Source organism: Urocampus carinirostris, chromosome 15 (genome assembly GCF_059441175.1).
Source record: "Urocampus carinirostris isolate Australia breed hairy pipefish chromosome 15, RoL_Ucar_1.0, whole genome shotgun sequence".
NCBI lineage: Eukaryota > Metazoa > Chordata > Actinopteri > Syngnathiformes > Syngnathidae > Urocampus > Urocampus carinirostris.
The window spans coordinates 14,429,930-14,455,732 of NC_142363.1; the positions used below are offsets into that span (position 1 = coordinate 14,429,930).

Here is a 25,803-nt window from a genome sequence, read left to right on the forward strand (position 1 = left end):
CATAATATTAACATTTTTGGGGGCTTATTTAGTCGGTTGTAAGATGCACAACTGTACTTATTCGCATTTTTTAGTGGAAGTACATCGTTGGCAACAAGATTCACTTGATACAATTGGAAATTATTTGAATGCAACACAAACTTTTTCTTTTTTCAGTTTTTCAAAAAATCTTATTGTGTTTATTTTTTCTGAGCTGTTACTTTTTTCTTTTTGTTCTTTATTTACTTTTTTCCTACATTTCTTTCTTTTCCTTTTTTCTGGCTTTTTTCTACATTTTTTCTTCTTATTTTCTCTTCTTTTTATTTCTTTTTTTCTCAGCTTTTCACTACTTTTTAATGTTGGTATTTTTTTCTTTTTTGTTCTATTCCCCCCTTCCTTTAAGTCATTTTGTGCATAATTTTACTTAATATTTGGTCATGTTGGGATTAAAGAAGCAAAAACAACCTGAAGAGCCGTTTAGGACCCGAAAGAGCCGAGCCTTTTTAGTGAGCCGAGCCGAAGAAGCCGGTTCGCGACATACTCTACTAACTTTACTCAACTTCGTTCAACTTCAAAATACCGCATTTAGGACACAACGTCAGGGGAACCCGTGCATTTTTACCTTCATGCACTGTAACTTTGACTTAAGTCGCTTCTTAATAAGTAATTTTAACTTATTATCACGATTTCACCAGATGATGGCTTTAGCTATTTGGCCAACTTGCCCTTGGCTTTCAGTGAAAGTTTTTGCTCCCCTTATTTCCGACATGGCAACTGTAAATAAAAAGAGAAAAGTTGACTGTACACGCCACTGCTTCCGGGAAAAGTGGAAATTTGAATATTTTTTCACGGAAATCCGAAACTACAGACGCTGCCCTATTTACGAATGATCGTTCGTAAGTTGAATTTGTTCTTAAGTTGCTTCAGTGCTATATTTTGTATGTATGTTTAAGGTTTATATAAGTAACCTGTATTGTTTTGTACTAAAAAATAAACATTTCATAAAATAATATGCTCTATAAAGATAAATAAGGTTAAGTTTAACTTACTTTTGGAAGATGCGCTACCAGAGGTCCTCCTCCGTAATAAAATGGGTTTCGACCATTTTCTCAACTTTATCAAGATTTCTTATTCCACTTTCATTTCAAAAGAAACTGCTCGCCTCTTCTTTACACTTTACACCAACCATATGGAATGGATGCCCGAGATATTAAACAATAAAAATGTCAAAGTTCTTGGCGTGCTGGAGATACGGAATAGAACATTTACACACAAACTAGGAAGAGGAATAGTCAGCCTTCACACTTTTTCGGATTTTACCAAATCCGGACCGCTTTTTAAAAAGTTTGGACACCCCTGGTTTAATATTAAATACATTATCTGTGCTTGTTTATATCCAAGCCAATTCCTAAATTCTAAGACTTCCGCCCCCCAATTTCCTAATTTAAGAGATCAAGATGCGTTTCCGTCTTCTCTAGAGCTGGTAAGCTCGTTTCATGAATTAATTCCATAACATGTTGGATAGTTGCCCTTGAGAAATGGACTTTGTGACCAATGGTCTCGCTGTACTATTTCAGCGGTTTACATCTATATATAGGGTGCCAAAATGTGATGGTGTGCAGGTCAGTTATTTCAAAATTTTTGTTCCATACAATTGATGGTTTTGCTTGGCCTCTGTGACTGAACTGGAATTCTGTACTTTTTGGTACTGGTTCATGTTTTAACCGATAGTTCTCAAAATGGTTTAACAAAGAAGACATTTCCTATTGCAGAAATGGGGGGGATTGATTGACGCCACCTGCCTGCAGCTTTCGGTGTTTGGTGTGTAAAAGTAATTATTTACACTTAATAGTTACATTTAAAAAGTAGTTTTTATCCCTAAGTTAACTAACACCCAAAAGTAACTCGTTACAAGTTACCGAATACACTCGCACTAAAGCCGATCCCCTAAAACTGCTTCTAAATAGCCACAGCATAAAAAAAAAATAGAAGAAAACGTGTACACCAACCTGTGAGAGCAGTGAAGCCTTTACATTTCTTGGCTTGTGCAATCCTAAGAGCTTGCAGTTGAACAGCCGAGAAATACCATATCCATTTTGTCTTTACGTGCCCTTACAAACCACTCAAATTTCCTTCTCTCTTTTCCGATAACGTCTAAGACAGTTTCGCTTTCTTCTCCAGGCATGGTGGATTGCGAATATAATTTTACATATAAAAAGACCAAAATTCAGCACTCTTTTATTGTAACTTCTGTACTGTTTTATTCTTGATTTTGTTGTGCCTGTATAAGCCACGTTTGCTGCCTACCATACTGGTGCCACAGCCAAATATGTGCTTTTGAACTGACCCCTGATTCAAGTATTTTATTTTATAGATTAAATCAGGCTTGGATGTAAACAGATAAGAATATGTATGAATATCAGGAGATTAGTAGGGAAAAATTACATGCCCTCATAATCTGTGCTTGAGATACAAATACAGTGCCACTGTATTTGGTTGTATTTTGTAGGTAGATATAAACACACCCACCCTCCTTTAGTGTTGTATCCATTATTCTGTTGCTGGTGGAATCCAGGTTACATGTTGTTCTGTAAGCGAAGTACATATCATCAAAGAAATGAAGACATTGTAAACTTTGATTTGATTTAAAAATGGAGACGCAACGCGCCATGTTGAAATGACAGTTGAACTAAAACATGTTATCAATAACACGTTACAGAGAAAATTAGTTGCATTTCAGGAAAGTGTTCCTTTGTAATGCGTTTCTCTTAACACTCTGAGCCCTTATGCCCAACTTAGGCCAAACCCTCAGAACCACTTCTGTTTTCTTTTACTCTGTATAGCAATTGGCTGACACCCTTTCAATGGTTGGCGGTTCCCCTCTTAGCCTTGGCTTAATTGTCTACGCACCCACCACACCAACCGGCATGGTTAACCTCATCCATCAATGTGTTCCTCAGTGGGTTTCTCTGAGTGCCAACAGAGGAGAATCATGAAAATGGCTTTGCACCAAAGCAAACCCCAGTGCTTCACTGTGTGCCGGCTTAAGGTTCTTTGAAAGTTAATGAAGTTTTTCTTTTTCCGTTTTTTTTTTTAGTTTCCCCAAAGTGTGTTCACAACGGGAAGGAGTTCTCTGATGGCCAAGTGTACCGCATGGACCCTTGCTGGTTGTGCCAGTGCCGGGGCGGAATCTCCTTCTGCTCCAAGGCGGAGTGCGCTGAACTGGATTGTGACAACTTCTACATTCCTGAGGGCGAGTGCTGCCCCGTCTGTATTGGTAAGTTCTTAACTGGGATTGCTCGCAACCACTTTTTCCTATCAGATGCTGATACTGTGGCTGTGAGAATTGGTCCATTACTGGTCTTTTTTGCTGATGTGATTCTTCTGTCAACTGAAATGTTAAAAATTAAATATGGGTGTAATATGCTTATTATGGATCTTTAAGTTTCAGTAAAACCAAGTCAAACTTTGCTATTTATTGCTGATTCTTAGTTTTAATGGACAAATGATCCATTCATCCATCTTTTATCTCCAGAGCTTATCCTCAGTAGGGTTGTGTGGTGCTGGAGCCCATCCTAAATGATAAATTGACTGTATTTCTATAGCACTTTTCAAGTCACTGTCTTCGGAAAGTGGGCAGGGGACATCCTAAACTGGTTGCCAGCCAGTCGCAGGGCACACAATGACAACTTACTCGCTCATTCCCGCCTAGGGACAATTTTGACCGGCCAATTTATCTGACATGCAGGTTTTTAGAATGTGGGAGGAAAATGGAGTGCCCGGAGGAAACTTGCGCAAGCATGGGGAGAACATGCAAACTCTGCACAGGAAGGCTGGTAGCTGGATTTGATCCCATGACCTCAGAACTGTGCCGCAGACGTGCTAACCACTCATCCGCCGTGCCGCCTCTGGACAAATCACAAATATCAAAATACATTTCAAAATCGAAAATATGTATTTAGACTTCAGATCGATTAGTTTGCGTATTTCATCAAAAAGGGCTCTTTGTAGAAGGACAGACCTAAATGAGTCTGTCAACTCAGTAGATCTAGTAGTTGGATCCAACTACTTTAGCTTTCCTTGACCCCAAATTTTGTCGCTAATAATGATGTAAAAATTGAAACCTAAAATTAATGTTTGTCACACTTTTGGACAATTATCAATGGATTCACAGATCCCTTAACTGCCTCGATCCAGCACCACTGAGGAGAAGATTCTGGACAGCTCTCTACTGATGAATGTTTCTGTTCTAGGTTTGGGTTGTGCCAAAATTGGCATATGTTCATTCCTTGATGTTGTCAGCCCAGTTCTTTTTCTGTCTGTCTCTCTACCTGCCCCCTTCAGCTGTGTCCTTTAGAATAATCAAGGCCAGTCCTTATTATCCTGTGACGTGATCGCTGCAGTCTCGTCTGCGAGCAGTTGACAAGTTCCAATGTGCTCTTTGATGGTGTTGTGTACTGTTACATTCGTCACATGGGCTATGTAGCTGATTTCGAGAGGTTTTCTGTAGCATTGCATCTTCATGGTCTGGGTTTTGGAGCGCTGCTTTGAAAGTCAATGACTTGCAAGCATAGAGGAAGATGGTGGTAACCAGAGATTGCATGAGTCAGATTTTTTTTTTTCAATTTCAAAGCAATTTTCTTGTCTCGACAGACAGGTTTTAGGCTATTAAGTGCAACTCTAATTTGAGCGATTATGGCCATGATTTCTGGTCCTGAAACCCCTCTTCTGGTATCCTTTTGACTACTATTAGTTCAAAATTTTCCTCTGTTGGGTACATTTCTAAACTGAAATATCTCCCACCCAGTGCATCTAATCGCGTTAACTTTTGGGCTTTATAGTGGACATTCAGTTTTTTTCTAATTATACTGAATTTTTAGGGCTGGGGCTTTGTTACCTTGACTTCACTGTAGAAGAAAATAGATTCCCTCAGTGCAAGCACTTATTATGGGAGGAGAAGTAAGTGTTTAATACATTTTCTCAAACACGTTTTGTTTTGAAACTCGGTTGGCATTGTATTAAAAAGATTCTTATGAACATGTTAAAGTGTTGTTTACGTTAATTTAAGTGTATTTGAGCCTCTTATCTAAATGTGTAAAAAAGTGTCCTTTGTGATGGACATTCAAAGTTATTTCGGCCATTTTGCTCTTAAAATCCAAACATTGGAATGTATTCAACCTTAAGTACTAGAGTAAAAATTGTACTGGAATCCATGACCAGAAATCGGTTGTACAAATTGAGAAACGCCAATCTCATAAATTACCTTGACTTTTCAGATGACAAAACAACGAGTGATTAATCTTTTGTTGAGAATCAGGCTCCTCTCTTGAGCAAAGTAAGGCAAGGCTGCCTGAGTCTGCCAAGAACAGAAAAATTGTGCGTTGAAGAGAAAATGGTTCCTTTTACTGGTCAAAGCCCAGTACGCCAGTATGTACTGGGAAAACCAAACCCAGCTGGACTGAAAATATTTGTCTTGGCTTCACCAACTGGTCTAGTTTGTGATTTTGTGGTCTACCAAAGCAAGACGACTTTCACAGCTACAGGAGGAAAAAGGGCATTTGGGAACAAGCTGTTCTGCAATTGACAGTCTGGTCCACAAGGTACTTTACAACAATTAGTCTCCTTGACACCGGAATGACAGCGACTAAACCAAAGCTCCAAAGGACTGCAAGATCATAACCGAATAGCTCTTCCCGAAAATAAGTTGGTCAGCAGAGTTGGTAATGAGACAAAGCACACCTGAACTTGCTGTCAAAAGTGGTTAAACAACAAGCCAGTGGTCATGGCATTATCTGCCTATGGGATTGAACCTCAAGACACGCACATAAGATGGTCCAAGAAAGGGAAAAGATTTGTCCAAAGGTAGGGGGCCACTGGGAATTGCGCAGTACAACACCAACATGGGTGGTGTGGACTTGGTTGATGAAATGTTGAGTTTCTACCGGATGGCCTCTTGTACTAAAAATTGGATAGTGTATGCACTTTTTCACTTTTTTGACTTGGCTTCAGTATAATAGTGACTGCCAGTGTCTGGGGAAGAAACCAAACAAGCTTCTTGACTTCAAAATGCTCCATGGTGAAGTTAGTTGCTCGAGTCCAAGCAGTCATGCAGCAAGTCCCGGCGAAGATGACTACATTCTCCCACGTCAAAAATGGCTCTTCTGAGACAATATGGTGCTGTGTGTCTTCCAGGGATGGCGGATAAAACTCATGCATCAAGGTGTCGCAGCAACAGTAAAAAGTTTGCCTTCCGAAGTATACCAAATAAGAATAGTATTTAACAAAAGTAAAACAAATTGACAGTTGTGTCTATGTTAAACACTTTGTCAAGTTGACTTTTTGATATTTTGTTAGATTGACAATTTCACAATTAAGTTCAATTTTGCTTGTATTGGGTTCTAATGTCCACTGTAGAAGACACATCATAGCTTCAAAATAAAATTTTCAAAAGTTTCCTCTGCAGTATTCCAATTACTTCACATCGAGTAGGAAATTTCAAAATCAATGTGATTGGACTACCATTTTTCCTGGTAGGAGGACACGGCAGCTTCAAGATACTTAAATTTGAGGACAGGTTGAGTGGTTTATGTTGATGTTTGTGGTGATACCCTGGGGGATTTTGGTCATTACCTTGGTTGTTTCTGTGCTGATTTCTATCCCATACTGAGTTAATGCTTTGTCCATATGATTGACCAATTACAACAGTGGATTTTTCAATTATTTAAATATAATGGACACGGTTCAAATACCAATTTTAGGTAAAGATTTCCTTTTTTTTTTTCTCCGTTCTATAACTTTCATCTCTGGTACCATGACTAAAAATAGTGTGTTAATGACAGAAAATCTGATTCATTTTCCCTGCCATCTATGTTACTGGTGGTCTGTAGGTCAGGAATTGGCGCTCTTACTGTTGCAATTTTAACCAGCTCGGTGGCCTTGGGGGTATGGCGCCCGACCCGAGATTGGGAGCTTGTGGTTCAAGCCTCGGTCGAGTCATACCCTAAGACTTAAACATTGGTACCCGTTGCCTCCCTGCTTGGCGTTCAGCATTTGGGTTTGGAATTGGAGGTTTTGGTCACCTAATGACTCCCAACACCTCAGTTGGGTTGAGCGAGGGGGCTGGGAATCCCCTCCTCTGAATCAATCTCCCAAAAAGAGTCAGAAATATATATATACTGTTGCAATTTGGGTTTGATCCCCGTTTTCAGCGATATCATTGAATTGTATAAAACCTTTTGCCTTGCACCCTTTTTTAAGGTTAAAAAAATGCATGTTTTACACAAATAAATACAGTGTTCCTACAAAAAAATGATTTAATGGCTCAATTATTGAAGACACTTGGAAAAAATCAGGTCGAAATCTTTACTGAAATCTTAACGGTCATAATCTTTCTTCAGTGACAAAAAGTTGTATAACAAAAAGCATAGAATATGAATGCATTATATGAAAGGAACGATCCAAATCTAACAAATCATCCCGGGCTGTCTCAAAACTTTTAGACGATACATCTTAGCTTCCTCCCACTTTGTAGTCAAATCTCAAGTGACCTTCGCCATCGCATACTTCGGCTTCTGCAGAGCGTTTACGACCGTTCCCCCACCATGTTAAAAGCATGTCGGGGCCGCATGATAAAAGGGGCCGTATTTCTTACGCTCGTTCAACTTCAGTCCATTCATAAGTCAGGAACACAAGTCATCCGTTTCCAACTGCGTCGTCTTCGTAGCTTTTGGTGTCTGGCCAGTTTCCTCTTCGTATTAGCTCTCCAAACCTTAGAGTATCGTATTCCCGGTCCCTACTTACAGTAGGGGCACACAACATACATTCAAACAGGCTCCAAGGTCGCCAGAGCAAACGATCACATAAATCTGAATGAGTTTTTTATTTCCCTGCTCACTGTATGCGTCACTTTCTTCTCAGATGTGGAGTTACTGTCTGTGGACAGCACCAAGGCTAGTTGCTGGGTGAACCACAAGCTTCGAGCCCACGAGGAACAGTGGAAAGAGGACGACTGCACCTTCTGCCAGTGCGTGGATGGCGAGCCCCACTGCACGGCAATGGCTTGCAAGCAGAGTTGTCAGAACCCCGTCAAGATCCCTGGAGAGTGTTGCCCCTTTTGTGAAGGTAAAGTCCCGTTGCCTCAAGTGTGGTTTATATCTACAGGTTTGCTGCTGAGGCAAGGTTGCCACGTACTCATTAGAGTGGAGGTGCACATCAAACTATCATTTTTTTTTCTTGTTTCCCCTAAAATGAGGCTCACTTTTATGTGAGGAACTTTTTTAGTGCAATGTTGTGTGGCAAAATCATTAGGAATTCACAATTCTACACGTGTATTTTTGTCTCTTTGCTTTCCATCCCTGAGGTCCCTCAACTTTTTCTTTATTTAATTTATCTGCAAATATTCCAGGTTCTTCCAGTGATTAACACTTCTAACTGAAATGTTGGATCAAAAAAAAAACAATCTTGTGCAAAAAGACAAGTTTTTGTGTTTACTAGATGAGGACACAGGTAAGAACTACCGGTACCTGCATTTCGTTTCTGCCTGACGCACCTCCGCCGTTGCCAAAAAAATCTTAAAAATTTCACACTTTTACAGAACAACCTAATGTGGGTTTTGTAAACCGACACACAAAACAACCCCCATAATTGAGATACTTATAATAAAACAAAAAAAAAACCTTATGCTCCCCTCACATGATCAGCCTAGTAGCTGTAACATTCATCCATATAAATAGGTGGCATCAGATTACAACTTTTTTCCCATTATATTGTAATTATTGGCTCTTTGGGTAGTACAGGGAAATACATTAAACACTTGATTTTGTTTGATGGTGTTCATTTGATTTATCATTGTTGTAGCCCAATCTTAAAGTAAAAATCGTTTTTTGAAGCTTTTGGTTATCTTCTCAAAATCAGAAAAACGTTAGAACCTAGTACAAATATTTGTTCTATTAGCAGATTTAGTATTTTTGTTAGTTTTTCTAGAAAAAACAAGAAGAAAAAAATGGTATAAGTTGAAAAACAGGTTAAAATTATTTTAAAATTGAAAATTACTGAATAGCTATCGACTAAAATGAATAATTTGTTTTACCTCACGAGCAAGCGTCTACAAATGATAAGAAAAACTTGATATTGTCAATTTAAGAAAAACTTTGAGCTTTAAATTTGAAAAAAAAAAACATAACTGGTCCCTGCTATCAATTTTTAATGACAAAATTCTGCCTTTGCTCAAAAAAGGTTGGGAACCCTGATCTGAGTGGCAGGCTTTGTGGCTTTTTTACCCCTCTTGAGTGACGTCCAAACCAACAGATTTTCAACTTAACAGAAATCTGACAACATATAATTGTTCCATTTTGATATATGTTTGCTGTCATCTCCAGTCAACTCCATCTTTGTTCCTCCAGAACCTTCATATGAAACGGTCAGCCCCATGCTGTGCCCACCCTTGGAAAACTGCAGCCTTTCTGGAAACGACTGCCCTCATGGCTTCTATCAAGACGGCAATGGATGCCTTCTCTGCCAGTGCCTCAATAGTACGTTTGTTTTACTTGGTTGCATCAAACAAAATTCTTCGAAGTATCGTGCTATTCCTCGAATATATCAATACACGTAAAGGCAGATCAAGGGGGGTGACATTAAGATGGAGTAGACGTGAGGGTTTCAAATTGTTAACATGTGAAAACAGGCCATAAAGGAGACATTGGGGATTTTTCTTGCAAATTGCCAAACACTTTTAATGTGTCTTGAAAAGATCATCTCCAGGAGCTGACCTCCCTCTCAACTCTTTCAGATGACTCCTGCCCCGACTTTGGAAAACACTGTTCCCTGCAATGCCCCACGGGGTACGAGAAGGACAACTTTGGCTGTGAGGTTTGCGAGTGCAGCATCCCTGTACCCAGGTGCCGACCTATGACCTGTACCAAGACCTGCCCCCATGGGTTTGTGTGAGTACAACTCATTGGTCATAAGTTGATTTTAATAGGTACAGAAGTACAATTAGAAAATTGAAGTAGGAAAAAAAAGATTACAAATTTTTCCAAACTATGCGACTTATAACCTGATGCGCCTTAAATACCGCAGAATATGGTGGTTGAAATTGGAAATGGATAAAATCTTTGTAGGTGTGCATTTTTACACAAGATTAAACGGAATACTTGCGTATTTTAGCCCAAATTACAATACATTTCATGGAACAATGTTGTATCCTGGGTCGAGGCGGTGAGGGCGTTGCCACTAGGCCACCATTGGTACTGATGACATACGATAAAGCATTAGAGCATATCTCAATATTGCACTATTTTCACTTAAATGCCAGAAACTCTGATTTGAATAGTGTATTCTGATACGTTAAATAGTTATTTCACTTCTTCACCTGTGCGTCAATAACATTGGGAAAGACAAAAACAGAATAAAGACACGTGTGTTGCAATCTGGCACTATTCTCCACTGTTCTCTGCAAATATAGGGTTTATATTTTACGCCAAGCAGCTTTCATGCGCGTTTTCTTTCAGCTTTTTAGTAATTATGTGCTTGTCTTTGTAAAAAAAAAAAAGACATTTAACATGTACATATCTGCATGTATATTTATTCATGAATGGAAATGAGAAACATTCGATAGATGGCCCATGGACAAATATTTTAACTCAATGCAGCCCGCGACTCAAATTGTGCCTGCCATACATTGTAATGTATTAGTACTTATTCCCACAAAATTAGTCTTTTTAGCCTTTTGTAAAGAGCAACATACGATGATTTTGTGCTACTAGGGTGTGTGACTTCTCAAGCGTCAAGAGTTAGCGCAGTCTTACAAAGGGTTAAGGTCTCACAAATGCATCAACATTTAGCTATTTCCCCCTCACTCAACCGCAAACCACAGCTTATGTGTAAACTGCTCAAGTTAAAAGAAGGAATTCTTATCTTCGGAAAGAATGTCCGTGAGACGGTCTATTTTTTGCATTGGATTGGGCTGCGACTGCTCAGCCTCCTAAAATTGTGTACGCGTGTATGTGAAAGTGAATCACTGTGAGATTTTTCATAGCCTGGGAGGAGATCAAATATCTGGACGCGCGTTTGCTTCCCTGATAATGGCTTTTGTTTTAGAAACTGTCTACCCGTCGCAACACGGCAATCAAAAATGCACTGGGATGAAAGCGTTTTTTTGTGTGATGAATACGCATCGGGATCGTTTTTGTATTCCGAACACGCCCAGGCGGGGCCCCATGCTCAAAGGAGGGCATGATTTATATCTCCACGTGGGGCCTTAGAGGTGAAAAGATGAGTAGGATGAAGCAGCAATGAGTTCCCATTATTCATAAACCGCTGTTGAAGTTTATTAACACACAACCACTCGGCTACAGAACTTCTCTGCGAATGTTGTCAAACTAGCCGCCTGCTGGCCTATTAAGGCCCCCAGAATGATCGTCTTAAGGCCCCACCATACTATGAAAGTGGAGACTGTGTGTATTGTTTCGCATTTCCTGGTCACACAAAAACTTCATTTAAATAAAAACGAATAACATGATATAAATCACTAGTTCTCAACTGGTCTGACTTCAGGATCCACCATTCGACCCTAATTGCAAGCTGTGACCCAAGTCATAAACAAAAATCACTTTTAAATGTATCCAATGAATTGACTGCTGTTTAAAGCAGAGATGGTAGAATATATTCACTTTTTTTTTTTTTTTTCAAAATGACCAGCAAAACCAAAACGGTTTCAAGTACCACATATACTCTCATACAAGCTTACATCGCACATAAGCCACTACTTAATACTCCTTTAAAATAGCCACATACCAAAATGAACTAAATATATTTATAACGTGTGTAAATAAACATGGATCATTTAATTATGTAGTTAATAAAGATTAATAAACTGGTAAAAAGTTAAAAATATAACCTTTTTAAAACCATTTACTGTACCTTTGTCGCGCTTCAATGGCAAACACCATTTTTGTATATCACGATTGTTTCCCTCTTCTATTCGATCGTTGTTGTAGCTTTTTTCCACTTTTTATTCCCCATATCACAAACTTTTTGGGACCTTTCATTATAGGCAGAAAGGGGAAATATAAACAACAAAATCACAATAAAATGAGATGTGGACCCTCTCAAACGCGATGAATGACTAAACAGACAGAAGAGATTGAGCAGGATATTATCAGCATCTACTGTAAATGACCCTCCATTTTTTTCTTCTTCTTAGCATTACTTTGCAAAAGACCGCAACTCACTGACAGGGTTTCCGCAAGCCCCCGTTTGGTCCTGACTCACCTCTTGAGAAACACTTGGCTAAAAAAATACATGCATTATCATACATACATTATTTTTTTATAAATAATCATCTGCCATTTTGCTCTCGAAAGGCTAGGAAAAAAAATGTGGTTTGGTCTCTGAGATCTGGTAGTTTGTATTCTTCCTTGTGCTTTTTATCACCGGTATAATTGGGCTTTAATAGTTTGATGCATCACACATCATTTGAAAGCTTATTTAGCTTTCCCTATGTGCCAATTTTCGAAGTTCACAAAGTGCTCGGATGACTCGAATGGGAAATATCACGCACTGTGCGCTCACTGTCGACGGAACCAGACGTTAAACCTTTGAAGTCTTCTCGCTCGCTTTTATCTGCAGTCGTCATCATTACGCAAAGGATGTTTTGTGCTCGTTTCAAACTTCGTGCCCGAGGAACAATAATGACGCAACGGGTTCGACCGAAAGCATCAGAATTAGATTCAGATTGCGAGTTTGCGCGACGTGCAAACCGCATGGACCTCTCACGCTTTTTATTTGGCTCCTTTTAAAGACGGCCAATACAGAAACTGTGGGGGGGAAAGCGGGTCCAGATGTCGATTATACCCGTCAGACTCCGGCATCTGGTTTCCGCCGTTTGCCACTGCACACACGCATTCAAACGTTGACATTTGTCTCGTGGCTTTTTGTGTTTCGCAGTCGCAACAAGCACGGCTGCGAGATGTGTCGCTGTGTCAAGTGTCCCCCTTTCACTTGCGACAAGCACTGCAGTGATGGCTACAAACAGAACAAGAAGGGCTGCTCCATCTGCATGTGTAAAGGTATATGTTGCTTAAAACAGGGGTGTCAAAATCCTTTTTACAGAGGGCTACATCAGCGTAATGGCTGTCCTCAAAGGGCCTTATGTCACTTACAAATGTGACTAAATATAATTTGGTATGTAAAATGAGTGTAACTACTCCTTCATGTAAAACACGTGATGTCAAACTCTGTTTGGCTCTGGGGCCAGATCTAGAGTTTGCTCACAGGCGGTCTGGATCAGTAAACGAATGTTATCTAGAAATATAACTTTTTTTTCTCGTACGATTCTTTATCATTTGGACTACATTAGTAGCCTACCCTACTTATTGTAATCACACACTAAAAGGCATGTTTTCTAAGTATGACACATTTATTCACAAACATTGGGAAAAATGATTTTCATGTTTGCCATTGAATGCATTAACTGTTAGTTTTACACCGGAATCAACTCACCACACTATACAAACTCAACTTTGAGTAATAAAAAAATATATAATTTTTTTTTGCCCTTATTGTCCTACTTGTTTGAAACAAATAAATAAGAATTGCAAAATAAATGTTTTAGCAGTGCATGGGCAATAAGATTAGATTACATCAGGTCAAACTAAGATAGCCCTAGTAAAGCTGAGAGTCCTTCACTGCCCTCTAGCAGCTAGAGGGAGCATTTGGTTTGCATTTATTGAAATAAAAATTCAGAACTTTTGGTAGATATGACATAGATACTCTTTTTTTTTTTTTTTTTTTACATACTCAGAAATTTGTCGGGCCGGAATAAATCATCCAATGGGCTGTGTCCAGCCCACGGGCCATATATTTGACAAATAATCTGGAGTAACTCTGAATTTTAGATATCTAATACACAAATATTCCAGTTGTTTTTGAAAAAAATGTTGCACATACAATATGTTATGAATTAAATACAGTGTTACATCTCTACATAGACCTACAAGAAATTAAAAATAAGAGATGTCTTCTGAGCAACAATTTCGCCCGACGTGAGAAAATCCAAGGGTTGAGAATTTCCAGATTTTATTTATCTTATTACTGTATTTTTATGTTCAATTACTATTTCAATGTGCTTTTAATTTTAGCTATTATAGCTATTTTGGGTCAATTTGGAGGCTTTTGGCAGTCTGGAAAGAAATTAATTGAATTTCTGTTATTTGGCATCTGTAAATTTGCTTGAGATCCAAGAAATTCTAGATTGCGGGCAAGATCTGAAAGAGAATTAATGTAATATGAAGGGGTATCACTGTGTAATTTAACTGAGCTCTTACCGTGAAAATCATAGTTGACAGGCATTGTGGGAAATGCAGTTTTTGGTCAATACACTTTTTTTTAATAGCTAAGACATTTTAAGCTCTCGCAGTCTACAGCGAATGATGTGACTAACCACATTTGGCCCGCGAGCCATGAGTTTGACACATGTGGCCTAAAGAGTGGAAGGAGCTTGGCGGTCTCGGGAGCTGCCATCAAGCAATAAAGTGGCAAACACCTCAGTGGGAGAGCTGGATAATTACATGTATTACGTTTTAGTGCATTATTGGCCCGTTGTGTAAAGTTCACATGCTGGCAACACTCTGCCATGTCTTTGTTTATAAGAGCACGTCGACTTCACTCACATCAACTACTGTAAATTCCTGCGGTTGGTATAAGAGTGTTGCGATCAGCAAAACGGGTCGAGAAAATTGGCAGAATTCGTGGCGCCAATCGCTAGGCTAGTGTGAGCTTTACTCCTCAAGCACAGACTCCAACTGCCGTCAGTCAGTGGAAAAGTAAACTGATGCAAGCGTGGAGCGAATCTATGCGTGACTTTGTTCTCTAAATCTGCACATTTGATTTCCTGTGACCTTTGGCTGCTCCTCTTTGGAGATTCAAATGTTTGCCTTTTTGGGGTTTTGCGCGGTTTTTGGCTCTATCCAGTAGCTATAGCTGCAAGTCTAATTAGATTCCCTGAACCACAAACTCAGAATTTAGATGACCCATTTCTACTTCATTTTACAGTCAGGGTTTTTGTTTTACTTTCCCAGCATTATAAATATTTTGGCCTAGAGAGGAGTTTAAACATTAAAAACCGAAAACTGCAAACCGTCAACGTAATCAAACTGAGTGTAACTGATGCCTACCTGGAGACTAAATTCCATTATTTGGTTTCTCCAAATAAACACTGTTGGTTAATTATTTATGGAGTGGAAAAAAACTCAAAATAAGGAAACATTTGTGCTCCAAATAGAAAATGCTTTTTACATTTCAGTTTTGCTAGTTCTCTGATCCAAGGACATTCCAAGTAGCTTTAAAAGCTAATCTATTAACCAATGTTCTTTTGTGCACAGTTGGGAAAACAGTCAGGCTAGCTGAAGCAATGCTACACAGGAGGCTAAAACATTAGCGCATCATTGTTCATTAGTTATCATCAGTTAAGGATTCTAACAAAAGTTAGCGTGAAAAGCTAGTAGCTATCTCCACAAGCACCACATGCATGAGCCTTTAGAAGGACAACTTCGAAGTCACTTCAGTGAGCAAAAATGACCCACATTGATGCTTTTCCACTTTTGAACCAGTTTTTTACCTTTGTTTTAAACAATTATCTTCTCGTTTCATGTTAAACTGTCGTTTTCTTTTCCTCATCCAGAGAATGCTCATTCCCCCAGCACAAACGCCCCCATCCCGTTCCCCAACATTTGCTTTACATCAAACGGCAACCGCTATGAGGAAGGCGAGAGCTGGCACGATGGCTGCCGTGATTGCTACTGCCACTCTGGGAGGGAAATGTGTGTGCTCATATCCTGTCCTGTGCCCACCTGTTCTCATCCGGTCATGAAGCATGACCTCTGTTGTCCTACCTGTGAGGGTAAGGCACTTAATTTGAGACTTTTGGTTTGTGTAGACTACCTCTTTTACTGATGGGTATCACTAAATATGATGGGAAGTTAACTGTCCAACTTTTTGGGTAGGAAAAAAATACTGTACTTGGAGATCAAAGTCGCACAAAGACGTCTTTTCAGCCCGGTTTTAAAGTTATGCCCGGCAGGGAGCTGCCTCACAACGTTTTTCAGTGTTCAGAGGACGTTATCCGCGGCAGCTAAGAGAGGGGAACTGTAGCGCAAGCCATAAGTGCAACCACAGCCTCCACAAAGGTCTCCCCTAGATCATGTCTGTTGTGGTCTGTTTTAGACAACATTTTATTCAAAAATAGATGCCCGAAACTAGGCTGTCTTTAGCCCATACAACATGGACTAAATTTGGTTCCCCTAAAAATGTTACGCACCTCTTTCAAAGTGGTCCAAATTTAGTCCAAGGGAAAGTCATAGAAAGACGTCTTTTCAATGTCTTTTAAACATCTGAAGTTGTCCCTGGCATGGAGCTGCCTCACAACTACTCTAATTTGAGAGGGGTTTTACAATTTCAATCAGTGTTCAGAAGAGGTTGGCAACTTCTAGCAATAAGTACAAGCTATTTGTGCTTTGGTCATAAAACTGGCATTAAGTGTGAGAAAGTACAACTTTTACAAAAGTCTCCCATGAAAGCAGAGCATTACCAACCTAAAACGGCAAAGTAGTACGTCATTTAGGGTCCACTATCCATTCTGAGGAAAGCTTGCAAACTTTGCAGATCCTAACTGTTGTCTAATATGATTTATGGGTCTCAACATGTTTCAATGTGACGTAATTTCTTTTCTGTTGTAACTCTTCAGATGAGTCTGGTAGCGGTCTGCCGGAGGGGATGGATATGGTAGTGTGCCGGGCCCCTGGAGGGGAGTTTTACGTGGAAGGGGAGACCTGGGACCTGGACGAGTGTACGAGATGCACCTGCAGGCAGGGACGCGTCCTATGCGACACCGAAGTCTGTCCCCCAGCTTTGTGCCCAACGCCAACCAAGGACAAGGACACCTGTTGTCATGCATGCTCGGGTAAGTTGCTTCAAGCCTTGATTGAACCAATGCGGTTGGGCGAGATGAATAAGGCCCGACTTATTCATCAACTGCCAGTAATAATAGGCCTGTTGTAAATATTTAAACATTGGCTAAATGAACTATTGTTTCTCCTCTGTTGAAACAAACAAAAAAAAACCGTGAAATTACAATTGTTGTGAAAAACCTTAAATTCATCATTTTATTGTGTGGAGCATTAGCAACCTAGCAAGTAAAATGCAAAATTCAGTATTGTCTAAGCATCTATTAAAATGTTTAATTACACCTGTTGGTAGTTTACTATAAAATTAAGCATTGCTACTCTTATTTCATGATATAATTATTTTTAATTAATCAGATGATTTATCAGCAAATATACCTTTTTCTTCCGAAAATTGGCATCTGTCTGCGTAAACCCTAAATATGACCCTATTACATTTTAAGGACTTGAATGTGATCACCCTCTTTAAAAGAAACAATAGTACCCATTTCGCATATTTTTGCTAACGCTGTGCTGGCCGGTCTTGCAACTAGCATCCCTTTTGTGGTTGGTGCGACGTGAATCTCATAGCTTTTGCTTCTAGTTAAATTAGCACAGCCCCTATATCCACCATCATGGAGACTAGAAATGGCATGAGGGCTCGGCCTAATAATCCGCTACCAGTAATAATCCCATTATGACCATTCGAACATTGGCTAAATTAACTAAATTTATTAAACCTAAAAATGTGAAATCACGAAAGTTGGGATAGTACCTCTGATTGACTATATTGTTTTGTGCAGCATTAGCAACTAGCAAGTAAAATGCATGAATCAGTATTGACATCTATTTGGAGTTAACTATGAAAGTAGACTTTTTTTTTTTTTTATTAGATTTTTCGAATTTATCGATAATCAATTGTCTTTGTTTCCCCAAAATCTATATCTCATCTGCTTGAGAAAAATCGTTTGAGCCCTAGATATGACGCTATTGAACTTTAAAGGACGTGAATTTGATCAGGATCTTAAAAGAGCTGCACTGTTATTAGATTAATAATAACACGAATTTTATTTATTTTGTAGTTTTTCCGGGGCATAATTTTTCCCCTAGCCACTCTAAAGACTAGCATCGCTTTGGTGGTTGGTGCGACATGAATCTCATTGCTTTTCCGGTTAACTAAATCAGTAGAGCCTCGAGCTTGGCTTGCATGCCGACTAGCAACAGCAACTGGTATTTGTGGTTAGCGTAGCCAAGTTGGACACTAGCATTAGGAACTTGCGCCATTTGGTCGTTGCGAGGAGCTAAAAATGCAAACAATCAACGCCAGTTATTTGTTTTCAACTTCAAGAGCTGTTCCTAAAGAAGTCAATGACTATCACAAACTTACAAATATCTTTATTCAACATTTAGCAGGAACATTTGTGCATGAGGCCTATAAAATAGCAAAGCAGGACTGCACCTGTGAGCTTAGATTCTGTCTCATTACTGCTTAAATAGATTAGAAGAGACCTGCAACTGAGATTTACCTGTGCTAGGTCAACTAGAACGTTGTCATAATATGCAAGCCGGTGACAGAACCAAGTGACTGATGTGTTCTATGTTCAGATTTAAGCCAAGTCTTAGGTTAGGAGAAGACTCTGTGTTCCCAAGGGAGTTCGATGGAATATGCAGATCAGGGTTCTGACAGAATTAACATCTGTCGGCTGGAGTCCCGTGTTTATACTCTACATTTGGGAAACATCTTGTTTTCAGGTTTTTATTTAGTCTTGGTTTCCCATTCTTTGATAAAAAATCCTGAGTTAGCTTTGCATTGTGGTACGTTAACTAGTTTAAAGAATGCAAAAAAACAAATTGATCCCTACGAATGTATGCCATATTGATTCATATGAGGAGGCAGCCCAGTTGGCTGAGCATTTCACCTAACAGTGATGAAAGAATATGCTACTAATGTCTTCCCAGCCCTCTGCTTGCTAGCTGAGGGAAAATGGCATTGCAATTAATCAGAGCACTCCTTGATCAACTAATAGGTGAAAAGCTCAGCCTTTCTGAACTGCCCCCCTTATTTGAATTGTTGTGAGTAAACGCACAATGAAACACTCAACGAAATACACGATGAAGAATGCGCCGTGATAAGAGCCAAAATAAGCTCTAAAGTAGATGACAAAATACAGTGGTACCTCTACTCACGAATGTAATTTGTTCTGTGAGTAGCTTCGTAACCTGAAAACTTCGTAAGTAGAGACTCATTTTGAATGTAAATGCGCTAATCCGTTCCAAGCCCCGCAAAATTATACAGTATATTTTTTTAATAAAACCTAAAAGAGCATCAGAACCTAAAACAAATACATGTTCAAATTAAATTATCACACAATAAACATGAGAGACACATAATGTAAAAAAAACAAAAAAAAACAAAGAATAAACGAAATAATAAGTATTATTTCAGCTTTTTGCCTTCGGTTGCTTGAAAAAGTGATCCAATGACTTCTGCTTTTGCTGGCTTTTAACAATCTGTCATAAATTGCCTGAGGCAGATATCATAAATCAGTGATAGCCCGACTTGTCAACACTTTTCTGGGTGATTTCTTTCCACAAATTTCACAAATATATGAATTTTTGCTAAAATGTCTTTCAATTAGGCTTATTGAATGATGGCTGCGCCCTCGTTCCTGCTATCTTGACAGAATTCACGACAAATTACCAAAATCCATAAATTACAAAATACATACACGACAAAATACACGTCAAAATAAATACAGGAATACATAAATGACAGAATACATAAATTATTAAATCAACGATGAAAAACACAATAAAATAAATCCCGACATAAATGACAAAAGACAACAAAATACACTACTTAGTAATGCTAAAATAAACAAATGGTGAAATAAATATAACAGGAATGCACACTGAAATACACAACAAAACACAATGAAATAAATGATGAAATTGTTGGTTGCTCGGATCCCTTAACCACAAGGGTTTTAGGGGCACCATTTCCTGTGGTGTGTCTTGGGCAAGTACAGCCTCTTGGCACCCATTCCTCTCCAGGCAAACGTGTTCCAAAAAACACAACAAAGAACATACAAAATAAGTAAATGACAAAATACACAATGAAATACACGACAAAATAACTGAGGGACAAAATAAATAACTATGAATAAATTGTATCTATTTTATCTGTATATATTTAGGCATTACGTGTTCATTCATTTATGTGGCATACAATTTTAGCTAGTTGGCGTGAAGATTGTTTATCCCAGTTCTCTGTACACAAAACAAAATTGTTGTCCTTTCTATAATGGCATTTTTACCCTCACAGATGAGACGCAGAGTCCACTGCTTCCGGTGAACACCAGCCAGCAGGAATATTGCATCACCAATGAAGGAGACGTTTTGCTAGCGGGCGACTCGTGGAAAACCAACGCGTGCACCAGTTGCGTCTGCAACAACGGAACCGTGCAGTGTTTCTCTCAGCGATGCCCGCCGGCCAACTGCAGGGTGCCCGTCTTGCGCAAGGGGCAATGCTGTCCTTACTGCCTTGGTGAGTTTTTAATCACCTTTTCATATTTTAAATACTTTAAAAGTTGATTGCTTTAGGCCAGGAGTTGGAAACGTACGGCTCTTTTCACGAGTATGTCTGGCTTGAAGACATGATAAGGGCAATAGTAATCTTCTATGTGACTTTGTAATCTTGGTGTTTTCGAAGCATCACATTTAGCACAATCTGCCCAAAATATAAAGGACAACATTTTCAACTACAGTGTACACTCATGGTAGTACACCAACAGATCCTGTTTTGACTACGTCTTGAAGAAGGATCGTGAGATTCTGATCTTGTCCAATGTTGAATTTTGGGTGAGGAAAATGTTGGTAAATTAAGTGGCTGGAGATGAACTGCTTCTTGAAGTCTTTATTGGCAGAATATATTTTGGAGACCAGCCTTTAATCCGACAATCCTAGCAGTAGTCTCTGACATTTTGAAGCAAGATTTTTATACCTTTTTTGAGGCCGAGTTCAGCAGGAAACGGCAACTTCAGTTATCTGCTTGCCACCTTTTCGCACATTTTTGTGTTATCAGCCAATTTTCAAAGTTTTAGTTTTTTGCATTTGAGGCGTTGTGTAGGTCAACAGGAAACCACAACTTCAGTTTTTGCACCTTGGTCTTGTGGTTTCTTGACTTCAGGCTGTACTTTGTTTTTTCGCTTAAAGTTCCTGACATGAGTTTGAATTTGTAGGTTGCATTGAAAATATCCATTCATAACAAAAGCTGATTAACTGCATGTACAATAAGTCTACAATCTCTGAGGAATCCTTTTTATAGAAGTTCATTAAACATTGTATGAAAACCCAAAAAACAGACGCCCAAAAACCCCAGCCAAGCATCCAGAGCAATTTCGCGAACCTCGTCTGACAATGGCATGACTGACGATATTTAATTATTTTTGAGAAAAAGGTTAAAAACGATTGAATTTATTTTTTGAAATCACAAATTTATTAGTATTAACATATATATATATATATATATATATATATACCACAGCCATATCCCCCTAGTGGGTGGCTTTTTGGGAGATTGACTCAGAGGAGGGGATTCCCAGCCCCCTCGCTCAACCCAACTGAGGTGTTGGGAGTCATTAGGTGACCAAACCCCCTAATGCTGAACGCCAAGCAGGGAGGCAACGGGTACCAATGTTTAAGTCATAGGTATGATTCAGCCGAGGCTTGAACCACAACCTCCCAGTCTCAGGGCGGGCGCCATACCCCCAAGGCCACCGAGCTGGTATTAGTATTAATACCACATTATAAAGGTTTGTCAAAACTATTTCTAATTAGCAAATAATTAAATACAAGATTTTTCCATGTGATGGTTGCCTTACTGTTTACAGATTCATTATGCGATAATGGCCTTACCATTATCTGATGAATTTGTAGGGAACATTAACGAAACAAATACTAGATTTCAATATATCGTATGCGAATGTGGAGAGTGGGGTTGGGGGTTCTGTTTGAATTTTGTGTGGCCCTCCCCAAAAACAAAGTATTTTTCTTTAATGGCTTTTTGTGTTGACAACCTACCAACGCCTGCTTTAGGCCCAAGTGTTTTTCCATTAATCTCATCTAATTAGCGGCGGTTCGTAAATTAAGAACTCAAGCCTTCAGCGGGGAATTAACTGATTTAGCTGGAATGCAGTTAATTAACATGACTAAAGCACTAAAGCATACATGTGTGCAGATTGTTTGGGGCCATGTTTGTTGCTCTAACTAATGATCAGGTATTCACTGGCCCTTTGAACTGAACAAACATGTGATCGCATAATGAAATGGTCCTTCGGCTAATACTTTGTTTGTCAGCCCTAACTTGAAAGTGGTGATTGGTAGTGGTGCTAATATTTCGACCAGTCTTTTTCAACCAGTGTGCCGTGAAACCTTGTCTAGTGTCCCACAGGTCACACAATTTTATCTTTGCAAAAAAAGCATGCCATTGGTCAGTACCTCTGCTTTATTCCAGTGCTCAGTCAAGAAAAAAAACATTCATGCATACCAGAAGATGGTAGCAGATTAGTCTTTTTTTGTTTTTATGTAGTAATTATCTGCACATGACATAATACTGGGAAATTGGTTTAACATCTTATTTAATTTGATGAGACTGTTTAAAATGCCATTGGCGGATTTGATTAACATAGATGCACAATCAGATTTCTGTCTCTAGTATTGCTAACAGAGAATCTATTAAAAGAAAACAAAATCAGATGTAATTATACCTGACAGGTTTAATTTAGTCCGCACAAGACTTTCACAGAGAAATAACATGAAAGCAATCCGAGCAAACCAAGGACCAGCTTGTAATAATTTATAACGGTACCTGGCAAAAAGGAGAAAACCAATGACTGAGAAAACTAGAGTTTGGTCTTGAATTAGGGTTTTGATTCAAACTCAGGTTTAAAACAGCGAATTGGATTTTGAACTACGCTTTTAAACTGGATATAGGGTTTCAAAGTAGGGTTTAAAACTAAGTTTAAAATACTAAATTAAAGTCTGAACCCAACGTTTGGGCCTCAAATTAGGGTTTTAATCAAACTTAAGGTTTCAAAACCAAGTTTAACACTGGATTTGGGATTCAAATTCAATTTTAAACTGAATTGAGGACTTCCAAAAACAGTTCGGAAACTAGGGTTTGTGCCTTAATTTGAATTTATGGTTTCAAACTAAAGTTTGGGCCTCAAATTAGGATTTGAATTAAACTTTAGATTCAAAACCCAAGTTTAACACTTGGTTTGGGTTTCAAATTCAATTTTACACTAAATTGAGGATTTCCAAAAAGGTTTGGAAACTAGGGTTTATGCCTTAAAGGCTAGCACTAACTTAATTTTGGGTTTAAAACTTTTTTGGGCTTCGAAATAAGGTTTTTACCTAAACTTGGGTTTGAAACTAGGGTTTGGACCACAAAATGGGGTATTGAACGAAATTAAGGGTCTCCAAATAGGGCTTGAAAATAGGGTTTCGGCCTCAATTAGATTTAAGATTGTGCCAAAAAACTCCAGACCACCCCGACCCGTTTGAAACTAAATTTAGGGTTTCAAAGTACAGTTGGGTGTAAAACTAGGGTTTAGAATTGAGAATTTTTTTAATTTATTGTAAAATCCAGACTATAGAGTGCACCTATTTGTAAGCCGCACCCACCACTTTTTAAGTAATTTGCCACTTTTGTACTTACACAAGCCGCACCTCTGTACAAGCCAAGTGTGCACAACTAAAACTTGTGTAAAAGTGTAACCCAGACCAGGCTGTAAGTTCCACGATTGCAACCAAATAAATAGTAGACGATCTCAGAACCACAATCAGCATCATGAATGGAAAATGATACCCGTAATTAACGTATGATGCAGACTTGTAAAGTCCGGGTCCCATTGAAAGTAATCCAAGGAAACAAAATGTATATTTCCAAAGTTAAGGGTGGGAAAAATATATATCCACTATTGTCCGCTGCGACAACAGACAGATCTACCGGTAACTCAGCTTTACCCCACTTCCCATCAGCCCGCGTTTGCTCCGCCCCTTCTTTTTGATTCGCTCATGGAACACATAACAGAATAAATCTCCAAAATAAATACATTACAAAAATATACATATTATACATGGTTACACATATTTACGAAGAAAGCCTACACCAAAAGTTTTCAAAGCTATAATAATAATATAACTTTCATCCCAAACCGTTCTTTTGAAAGGTACCAACACGCTAGTAGGATCACGCTCGCAATGCATCAAACGTATCTGTCAAAAATAAGCATCCCGTAATTGTGAAATTCAAGGTAGATCGTCCTCAACTTCCTCCTCATAACTATCACCATCAAGAGTGTCTTCCTTATTGTCGGAATGTACCTTTACTTTACAGACAACGTATGCATAAACTTAGAGGTTGCAGTCTTTCTTGGCGCACATATTCTACTGGTCTTAATCTTACCTTTTATACTCGAATGTCGCTGGTGGCCGTTAGAAAAATTACATAAATTGGCCGCTTCACTGAATAAGCCGTAGGGATGAACATTTGGGGAAAAAAGTAGCGGCTTATAGTCCGAAATTTACGGTAAATATAGTACAACAAAAAGAATTTCAGTGTTTTTGACCCTAGCCACTAGGGGGATATAGCTCCGATTTATACATACAGTCATACATTTGCAACTAAGGTTTTAAACTGAGGTTTGGACTTCAAATGAGGGTTATAAACTGAATTAGGGTTCCAAAGCTAGTCTGTTAGAAGCTGCGGCATTCCCTGCGACACACACACACAACAAACATTCCTGGAGCATCCGCACATTCACACGTGTTTCCTGTTTCCCGGCCCGATCGGACCGCAACGCTCGCTCCGCAGGAAGCCGAGACGTCAGCTTTTTCCTACCTCGGCACAGGATCCCATTGTTCGCCCCATGGAAACCGATTGAGAGCCTTTTGTTTTTATTATTTGGCGCTCGCTAAAGGTTGTTTCTAAGAGAACAGTTCAATGCTGTTCACGGGAAAACACGTGGGAGGAGGGAAAAATAACACGCTTTTCCGTCAGCAGGGGTTTTGCATGGCAAAAATCAGTTTTGAAAATCAATCTTTCGTTTCTGTCTCCTAAAGAAATGACGACGTCTGCGCCGGTGTTGTTGTCCACCGGCGGCCCGAAAACAAAGGTCACCACGAGTGGGCGGCGGCGAGCTGATGGGGACGCCGCAGTCACGGAAACCCCTGTTATTGCAGACACAGGTAACCCCAATATTCTCATGCATTTTTCCTGACACCCTGATTATTGTCATGTTAGAGAATGAAGTAGCAAGGTGTTGTTTTACCAATCTTGCGGGGCGGCCATATTGCCACAAGCTCATGACTGACAATGACACCACGAACTATCACTACTTTTAGGTGAGATAACTTTAAACTTTAGGAGACTCAAAATGAGGTGAGAAGACATCAATGGAGTTTAGACTCGCACGGAGGACAGTGAGAGAAGGCCCCAGATAAGGAATTCTCACCTGTACCAAAAGTCCTCTACTTAACCTTTTCTTTCTATTATACCTCCTCAGTTCTAAAAGCAGATCTGCCCTAAAGGGCGTGAAAGGCGCAACTTTGAGTTGCTGGCAAATTTGTGGTTTATAGTGGCACTCCTATAGTCTGAAAATATCGATCGTTTTTTTATATATAAAACCGTATATTTAGAGTAAAAACTTACTCACATTACACATTTAATTATATACACATTTAAATATTTACACATACAAGAAATAATTTAATAGATTACTCAAATTGGTTTTCAAACACTTTAAATGAAAGCAAAATATTCTATTAGGTCCCAATTCATAAGCATTACATTTGATAGTATGTATTGATAAACTCAATGCAA

The 25,803-nt window shown here is 39.1% G+C and overlaps 1 protein-coding gene across 2 annotated transcripts in view; it reads left to right on the top strand.

Annotated features, from left to right (window-relative positions):
• The window catches only part of LOC148351641 (cysteine-rich motor neuron 1 protein), a 51,671-nt gene that overhangs the window by 21,610 nt on the left and 4,258 nt on the right, over positions 1-25,803 (top strand). For both annotated transcript variants that reach the window (XM_088355134.1, XM_088355135.1), the window contains exons 5-13: positions 3,077-3,256; positions 7,897-8,100; positions 9,381-9,509; positions 9,767-9,920; positions 12,925-13,046; positions 15,659-15,877; positions 16,721-16,936; positions 20,242-20,463; positions 25,044-25,169. In XM_088355134.1, the coding sequence (XP_088211260.1) occupies positions 3,077-3,256; positions 7,897-8,100; positions 9,381-9,509; positions 9,767-9,920; positions 12,925-13,046; positions 15,659-15,877; positions 16,721-16,936; positions 20,242-20,463; positions 25,044-25,169 (1,572 nt within the window). The remainder of the gene's footprint in view (positions 1-3,076; positions 3,257-7,896; positions 8,101-9,380; positions 9,510-9,766; positions 9,921-12,924; positions 13,047-15,658; positions 15,878-16,720; positions 16,937-20,241; positions 20,464-25,043; positions 25,170-25,803) is intronic.